Below are 9,002 nucleotides of genomic sequence, written 5' to 3'. Positions count from 1 at the left end.
ATCTCTCTCCGGGTACATACGTCATCCGGCTCCGTAACCGGGGTCTTCAGCATCCGGCTCCGTAACCAGGGTACTCTTCATCCGGCTTCATGCCGGGTACTCTTCATCATATGGTTCCGTAACAGCCTCCGGGCTTGCCGTCATTCATCTCCGGACATCCCATCCGGAGGGACCGAAATCCCAACAGTTATGTACACATAACATAGGTGAAGGTAGGTCACTAATATTTACATAAATGAAGGGTATGTTCACTAATGTTAGAAAGGGACTAATTTGATTGGATAGAAGGAATTATAGGTGCATGCACTATCGTGATCTTGACAACCAATGAAAACACGATGCAATTTCCATGAAGTCTATCTTCCTTGCATATGATGAGGGAGGTGAAATGGGCTACATGATATGGTTCTCAGCTTAAAAATCCTTTATGCATCTAGGATGTCATCTTTAATAAGAGTAAGTTCCTCGAATATTGTTGTACCTCTAAGAAACATAACAAAAAGTCTACAGTTCAGCATAACCAGCCAAACATGAGACTATACATGTGTTTTAGAGGAGTATAAAGATGCGACATCTTTATGGAAATATGTGAGCTTCTTAATGTTAGTGTTTTTCTTAAAGGCTTAAATCCTAGAAGATGATTGGTGGTGACACTGGTGACAATGGAAGTTATGAACTCAAGAACTTGGATGACACTCTTCATGAATTATACTTATTTTCAAATTCTCTCCGCAATGTTGATACTAAGAGAGTTTTCCCTCATTTCTTGATACATTCAAAAAAGGTTTTCTTTGTGACCCTAATGAGGTCGTCAAGCGTATAATCATCCAATAATGCTTGATGAAATCTATTGCAATCTAAGGGGATTTTTTTTTACAATTTTGCTACCTTTATTCGAACTTCTAGAGTCACCACTATATTGAACATTACATTTTCTAATGCATCTTTTTACATAGTGTCTTCCATGTGATCGTAGGCTAGAGTTATCACATCCCTTTTCATATCCTGAGTTATTCATGTCTGTCGGAGTCATCCCTTCTTCTTCTTTTTTCCTAGCAGTGGTCTCCTCTTTTGCTCGCTTTTGATAATACTTCTTTCTTCTCGCAAGAGAAACAAGTCAAAAAGAAGGGAGCCCGATGTTTAGAAGGACGTAGGAATCAGCTCTTGTTCAGTTCAGTTTTGGAAACTCCCAAACCAGTTTCGGCTTAATTGGTTTGGTTTGGACAAGGCCAAACAGGTTAAGCCTAAATTGAACCATTGTCGATTCCTACATCATTCTAAACACTTGGCTCCCTTCTTCCTAATTTGTTTCTCATGTGTCTTGAGAGAGCCCGCATACATGTGACTTCATTATTCTTCTTCTTGTTCTTCTTATAAACTTATTGCAAAGATAATTGTTAATCATATTAAGGACACTTTGTTGGGAGGCATCCACATAAACCAGTACAGGTTCATTCCCCGAAGGCAAATTACAGATAATATTGCTAATCCCTATATTGGAATGGAGTATGCCAAATACACCAAACAAGATGTATTGTTCATGCAACTTGACATTGAAAAGGCCTTTGACACCATCCAATGGGATTTTGTGGCAGCCACAATGGTCAAACTAGGATTTGGTTCGAAAATGTCTCAAGTAATCTATTGGTTTATGGGTCTAGCACATATTCATGCATTATTGAGGGTGATTTGACGGATTCATGGAGCTTAGCCAAATCAGTATGACAAGGTTGTCATGTAAGTGCATTGTTGTATGCAATCACAACTCATCCACTACTATTGTACATGGATCATCTAGTATCAATTGGTCAACTTCACGGTTTGCAAATGAAAGACAAACATGATTTCGTGGCTCAGGCATATGTAGATGATACACCATTCTTGTCACAAAACAATCCAGATGATACGAGGGTGATTATGGATGCCCTCAAATTGTATGGATTAGCTGTTGGATTGCATGTTAACTTCAACAAGTCCAAACTTCTACCCTTGCCACCATATAGTTGGCATCAACTTTTGTGGCCAGGTCAAGTTGTTAGCCCAAATGAAATGGTTAGACATCTTGGCTATCCATTGGGATGGAATGCAACATGGAAAAGAAAGCTTGAATGAGTTCTGTAAAACGTGAGATAAAAGATGAGCTATTGGAAGATTGCAACATGGCCACTCCATGTCAAATTGAGGATAGTGCAATCTATATTCATGGCTTACATGCAATATTACTTATTTATGATTGATTGGTCGAAACACATGATACAAAAGATTAACTCAAAAATCATAAGCAACTTTCGGTGCTCTAAGCAGTCACATAGAGGTATACGACTCCTATCACTAGAGAAGATAGGCACTGCACGATTGAGTGGAGGGCTAAATATTCTTAATTTGCATTTTTATATGTTGGCTAGAAAAGCTACTTTATTGCCAAAATTTGCTGAAGAAAACATTGCCTTGGGCAAGAATGCTATATGATATGTTTGATCATTTGAAAACCAAGTCATTTGCTTCATGAGATACTAACCATTGGGATGTAGTGTTTGGAAAGCTTGACACACACATCAAAGGCTGTCCGTTTAGCTCAAAGCTTCTAAAGCACTGGAAGGAAGTATTGCACCACATGAAATGGAGGTTAGAATTCAGAATCAGGGAACTCTTTACACCTCGAAAGCTTACACTAGAGTGCTATATTCCCACAACCACTAGTTGAACAATAACTTAGGAAAGCTTATTCTTTAGCAAAGAAGGGACTGAAATCAATTGTAGATGTGGTAAATGACCAAGGTCACTTATTGCACTTCAATGACATGACATGTCGTTATAGTCTTGGGCCACATCATCACATTATCTGGAATCAAGTCGCAGAGTTGGTACTTTCCTTAGTACTTGTGCCACCTCTAAATGGAAATTGCAGGATTCAGGATTGGATGTTACAAAAAGGGAACATTGTTATTCCAATGCATAACATTACAACACATTCAGTGTATATGTTGTTGCAACTTGTCCCATGGTTTCACAAACATGCAAATGCATTATGGAACGTACACAAAACGTAGTCTTGGTGGAAAAATAGGGTTACAAACTTATGGAGCTCAATTCAGGTCTTCCACTTAAGCGATGGGTATTCCTATGGAGATGCCTATTGGGTGCACTCTTGACTAGGTAAAATCCTCAAAATAGATCAATAACCTCACCGCATTGTGCAAGATGTGGTGGACGATTGGAAACGGTTCCACACTTATTATGGACTTGCTCATTCACTACAACATTTGTACAAAGACTAAGTGCATCTCTTTATCATAGATTTCCTGGGCGAAGGTTTGGTAAAGACTTTTGGATATTTGGACAAATTCCGTGCGCCCTATCCAACAATGCCTATTTTCTCCAACGGACACGATTTTGGGCAATCTGGACCATTTGAACAACCCACAATAACAGGGTCTTCGATTGAAACCAATTGCATGAAGTTAGCTTCTTTAAGCAAATCCGTCAGGCAATATCTGTTTGATTGTCTGCAATGTAGAGACACGTCGCGCTGCAAATTTTAACAATCTTTACTCTGAGTGCTTTTAAAAAGCTCATCGTCTAATCGGCACTTGGGTATTATTTTTCTTTTAGTCTTTGGCGGGTTTTCGCCTCACATTGAGTTTGCCCAGTAGTAGTAATAAAAAGTGTTACTAAAAAAGAACAAGTCATGGTAAGAGATGGATGATGTGTTTTGTGTGTGTGGGGGGAGTTATACATGGAAAATGCACATTATTCATTCACAACCGCCCAAATATACAGAGAAAACAATGAAAGAAAGAAAGAGGAAATCTTCGTGTTCCCATGGATTCTTCCTTTGGAGAGAACCCATTATTGGGAATTCTGTGAAACCCTGATTATTTTTATTTTTCACTTTTTATTTTTCCTTCTTCTTCTATTCTTTTGTTATTTGCCTTCTTGAAGAAGAAAGAATTAGCAGGAAAACCTTCAGATCTCACTCATCAAACCGATGCTTCGATTGGTGCAAAGAAGATCTGTTTCGTCAGGTTTCTGAAGAGGATTTTGGATGAAACTAAGGAAAGTATATCTAGATTTTTCTTGGGCTTTTCTTCAAGAAACTTGAAAGGTTAGTTTCCTGATTTCTTCTTTTCTTTCGTCTTCAAGAAAAGAGAAGGTTATATTTGTTTTTCCGTCTAAAGAGGTGTCGGTGAAAAAGGAGACGTTTTTGTTCTTCAAGAAAAAGCAAAGGTTATCTGAAAAAAGAGACAGGCTTTTCTTTTGTTTTTCTGATTGATCTAAAAGAAGGTTTTGATGGAAAAGGGACGAGCCTTTTTTTTCCTCTTCAACAAAAATGGAAAGTCTTGTTCTGATCCAATATGGATTTCACAGAAAGCCAAATAGTAAGTATTTCACCATCATCACCATCTTCATCTTCTTCATCTTCTTCTTCAAGAAGGAGAGAAGGTTTTTGGACTAAAAGAGAAATACATGAAAAGAAGGAGGTTCCGCTTTTTCTTTTCTTCAAGGTAAGTGAACCTTTTCCTTTATTTGTTATTGCCCTAAAGAAGAATTGATGAAAAGAGAAGAGGGTTTTTTCTCTTCTTGAGGAAAAAGAGAGAGTGAAGTGTCTTGTTATTCATCTGAAGAAGAATTGATGAAACGAAAAAGGACTTCTCCTTCAACAAAAAGAGAAGGTCTTTGCAACTGATCAAAAGAGAGCGAGAGAAGGATACATAATGTCTGGTGAGAGTGTAGTGGCAGGGCCTGAAGTAGATATGGTAGAAATGGAACCTATTTCTTCGTCTTTATCATCATTTGGCGTGGATCTGGATTTGAACCTTGGATCTTCTTTTGCTTTGGATCTTGCTCTTGGAAGAGGAGGGGGAGGAGGAGAAGAAGAAGAAGAAGAAGGAAGAAATGGCACCACTACCACAATTACTACTCCTCCCCATGTTTCAAGGCCAAATTGGTCGAGATTCGAACCTGGTATGTTAGCTGGAGGTCAAGAAGAAATAGAAAATCTTATAAGAGCGGATGTTATCTCATCATCATCTAACATGGTTACAAACGAAACCGATCATCGCCGACATGGATTCAGACATGGCATCAGCACAATTGGCCATGATGATACGAATCATGGTGGTGATGGTGAAGAAGGGTCATCACAAAGCCCTCCTCTTGCATTAAGGTTAGACAATATGTTTTGATTAATTTGAGGGAAAAAACTCTAAAAATACCCCTAGACTTTTTCATTATTTCCCAGTTGTAAGTTTTTATTGTTTTCCTGCTCACCCCTCTTCAATTCAATTAAATGCACTACTTGAGCAGTTATATTATCAATTCAATCTCTCTCCCTCTCATGTTTTTCCCTTTTGGACAATTATATGTATAGCAACTACTATCATGGTTGGGTCATCTCCTTTTTCCTTTTTTTCGGGGATTGGGTAAGAGCATTTGGGAAATATCCCCTTTTGTTATGCTGGTTCCTGTGGTTAGTTCATCCCTTTTTGTCTTTCATTCCGGGGATTGGAAAAGAATGAACACATCGGTATTTCAGGAGTTTTTCCCTTACCGTTATTTCAGGTTAAACCATATTTCAAATGGATTATATGCTCATATCGATTTGTTCTTTGTTTCCTATTGTATCTCTCAAACAGTTATAGCCAGTAGTTAGAAGATTTATTTTCTTAGTGAAAAATAGGATTTTGTATTTTTCTTATGTTTTTTGTGGAATATTCATATAATAGAATTATGTTACTATTAATATGGTGGTGAAGATGGACATTAAGTGTCAAAGACCATGAATTGTTTTCGAATTGATTGGTAATTTTTATGTACGAATTTGTCTTTTCTTTTGCTTGCATATTATTTTTCCCATTCCAAAAGGCAATGCCATTAGGTAGTAAAATTATTTTGGCTCAAGAAATAATATTTTTTTGTTTTTTCCTCTTGCTATATACGTTGAATATTCACATATTGATTCTGATCATTAAAAGGATCAGGTTGAAGACCTCGATTTTGTTATTCAAATGAGGAATTTCTTATTATTCTATTTAATTAGCAATGTGGCCATAAGTTTTTGACACTTGTTCTATGGCATGCAGTTTTTGTTTCTATTTTCATTTTCTTCGTTGCATGTGTTGAATATTCGTGTTAAGATTCAAATTGTCCCAAGCATTGGGTTGAAGCCCTTGATTTTGTATTCAGATGGGAAGTTGGTTTAGATTTCTATTTTTAATTAGCAGTATCAATTTCACCATCTGTTCTTTTTTGCTAGAGATCTCGATTACTCCCTTCTATTAATGAATGCGCTTTTGCCTCCATATGTTCTTTCACCATTATTGGGCTGTGCCCATTGCCAAGTGGGCAGTAAGAGAATTATTTTAGTTAAAATCAAATAGGTATCTCTAGTTTTTCCTTTGGATTCATCTTTCATACTAAAAAGAGTAAGTATTGATATTTACAATCCTTAATTCATTGTTCAATATCTGTATAATGATTTTCAAGCACTAGACACTGAAGGCAAAGGGTGCTTGTTACAAAGAACTTGGTTATTGATGTATAGATCCCTGGCATTATCAGAAAATCAGTTCCTACTACATCCGGTTGAGTCAAACCATATTTTCTAATAGTTTGGTCGTATCAAAACTTTCTTTGCATAAATTTAGATCTTACTATGTCGATTCAAAGGGAAATGCTGCTAGTAGACAATGAATTCCCTTTAATGATGTCAATCATTTATTGATTTGCTTCATCTCTAATGAAAAATAAAGGTCGTTTCTTTTTTTGTTGAATAACCATGTGATGATCTATTGATTTTGTTATTCTTCTCTAGTGCAAAGTGAAGCTTTTTTATTCCTCTAATCTTTTTTGGTGAATGCCATCTTCCAAGGATTTCAATCATTCTATCGAGTTACTCCTTCTCTTTCTCCTTGCCAATGCGAAGTTTTCAATCATCAATTGGTTTTTCTCATCTTTCTACTCTGTTTTCATGTAATGACTTTTATTGTAAATTAATTTTCTATTTCTTTCTCTCTTCCTCCTCATTGTCCTACTTATCCATGGTACATGCATTTGAAGCTTTGTTTCACCTTGACTTTTTTTATCTTGTAGGAACCCAAGATACACAAGACTTCCTCGCCGCCCTCGACAAGCCCTGTTCACCTCTCTTCTAAACCCGGTCGAAACCCCCATCTCTTCTGACCAAGGATCAACCACTGAAAATAGGGTTGTTCTCGAGGTAGCTGAAACCTCAATTCCACAGGGTACATTTTTGGGGGCTAGAACTCCGAGAATACAGAACTCTCCCTTGGAAATCCCTCTCTCGAATGAGAACTCAAATCAAGAGGAGAATAATAATAATAAGTTCCAAAGAAGCAACTCTGGAGGAATTCATTTTGAATGTAATATATGCCTAGAAATGGCAGTGGAGCCAGTGGTTACCTGCTGTGGTCATCTCTTCTGTTGGCCTTGCCTTCATGAATGGTTGCATTTGCATGCAAGCCAAAAAGAGTGCCCTGTATGTAAAGGTTTCCTATCAGATGATGTGATTACACCCATATATGGTAGAGGCACATCTGAGGCAGGAGATAGGACGAATGGACATAACAATACCCCACCACGTCCTCATGCTCACCGGATCAATGGGAAAAGGCGGTTGCAAGGAAGATCTAATCATGAGAGGTCACAAACACTGTCCGAAAATATGGAATCTGGGGTATCACATAATGCTTCTGGTGCTAGTGCTGAGCTGCTTATATTGAATAGATTGAGAATAGCACAAAGATTGCAACGGGAGCACCTTGATGAAAGGCTTAGGCTCCGATTGAGGCAAAGGATGATGGGAAGACGGGGTAGTGCTTTCCGTTCATTTTCAGGTCTCGAATCTGCCACCCGAGCCATGGTTACCCCTATACCGAATAGAGATTTGAGCAGACAAGTGCAAAACCTACCATTTGAGAATATGGCCGGCCAAGTGCAAAACCAATCCATTGAGAATATGGGTGGCGGGGAAGTGCAAAACCAACCCCTTGAGAATATGGGTGAGCAACACCGTGAGAACACAGATGAGAGCCTCATTCAAAACACCATGGAAAGAAGCCGGGGAATGCTATCATCACACCAATCTTTTGATGAAGAAAGGATTGATATCATAGGGACAAGATCCTATTATTCGCCTTCAAATGGCAGTGATTTACGGTTGTTCACACCAGAGTTGCCAGTGTTGGAGACGGTTACTCCTGAACGAGGACAGATTGCATTTAGATCCTGGCAGAGGCAGGACACAGAAAGTGAAAATGCGTCTCCAGTATCCCCTCAACAACAATCATGGAGAGCTGGTCTGAACAATTCATCTAGCTCCTCTGATGTGGAACCCGAAGCTTTGCATGCACGAAAGAGGCGCCGCCTCAATTAGGTTTATATCCCATTTATATGTGTATACTACAGGTATATGTTTATATGTACATATACATGTGTGTATATACATATAAATCTATGAAGGTTTTTGTAAAGGATATGATGGATGTTGTGCTGCTTGTTGAGCTACAAAGCATTTAACATAGTGTATAAATTCTTATTGTAAATATCTCTTCAGGGGCCAACAAAAGTGTAGATAATAAATGACCATATTGGTTATGTTTCCCCATTGTCTTATGAAGTTAGTGGTCTTGTTTCAGTATATACAATGATGTCTCACATTTTGTGGCGAGGCCATTAATAATGGGTGATCTGAATTCTGAAATATGAATCAGCTGTGCTAGCAATTGATCAAGTTTTAACCTACATTACATTGTTTTCCACATGAATAAATTATCCTCTTATAGTAGTTATTCTGGATATGTGCTTTTGTTTGTGAAGTTAAGCTTTTACCCGAGGTTAGTGAGCTTGAATTTCATGCTTTTTTCTTGGCATAAATTAATTAATTAAAATGAGTTGCTTTTGTTAAGTATGTTAACAATCCATCTTTGACTAGGCAACCACACTCAATACATACATGCTAGAGCTCATCCCCTTGTCAACCA

General features: G+C 37.9%; 1 protein-coding gene across 1 annotated transcript; it reads left to right on the top strand.

Moving 5' to 3' along the window:
• The first annotated feature begins 4,296 nt into the window (after nucleotides 1-4,296).
• Nucleotides 4,297-8,622, top strand: LOC147849074 (uncharacterized). The gene is made up of 2 exons (XM_087337806.1): nucleotides 4,297-5,167; nucleotides 7,093-8,622. Exons 1-2 carry the CDS (start codon nucleotides 4,716-4,718, stop codon nucleotides 8,393-8,395), a joined length of 1,755 nt encoding a protein of 584 aa, XP_087193932.1. The 5' UTR covers nucleotides 4,297-4,715; the 3' UTR covers nucleotides 8,396-8,622.
• Nucleotides 8,623-9,002: the final 380 nt, after the last annotated feature.

Source organism: Azolla caroliniana, unplaced genomic scaffold, assembly GCF_043228905.1.
Source record: "Azolla caroliniana isolate FFs.n. ecotype wild unplaced genomic scaffold, voAzoCaro1.0.p SCAF_131, whole genome shotgun sequence".
In the NCBI taxonomy this organism is placed as follows: Eukaryota; Viridiplantae; Streptophyta; class Polypodiopsida; order Salviniales; family Salviniaceae; genus Azolla; species Azolla caroliniana.
This window is presented reverse-complemented; position numbering and strand designations above follow the sequence as displayed.

Coding starts and splice junctions, on each gene's coding strand:
- LOC147849074 (XM_087337806.1), top strand. CDS start 4,716: ATGTCTGGTGAGAGTGTAGTGGCAGGGCCTGAAGTAGATATGGTAGAA. Junction 5,168..7,092: donor AGCCCTCCTCTTGCATTAAG/GTTAGACAATAT, acceptor TTTATCTTGTAG/GAACCCAAGATACACAAGAC.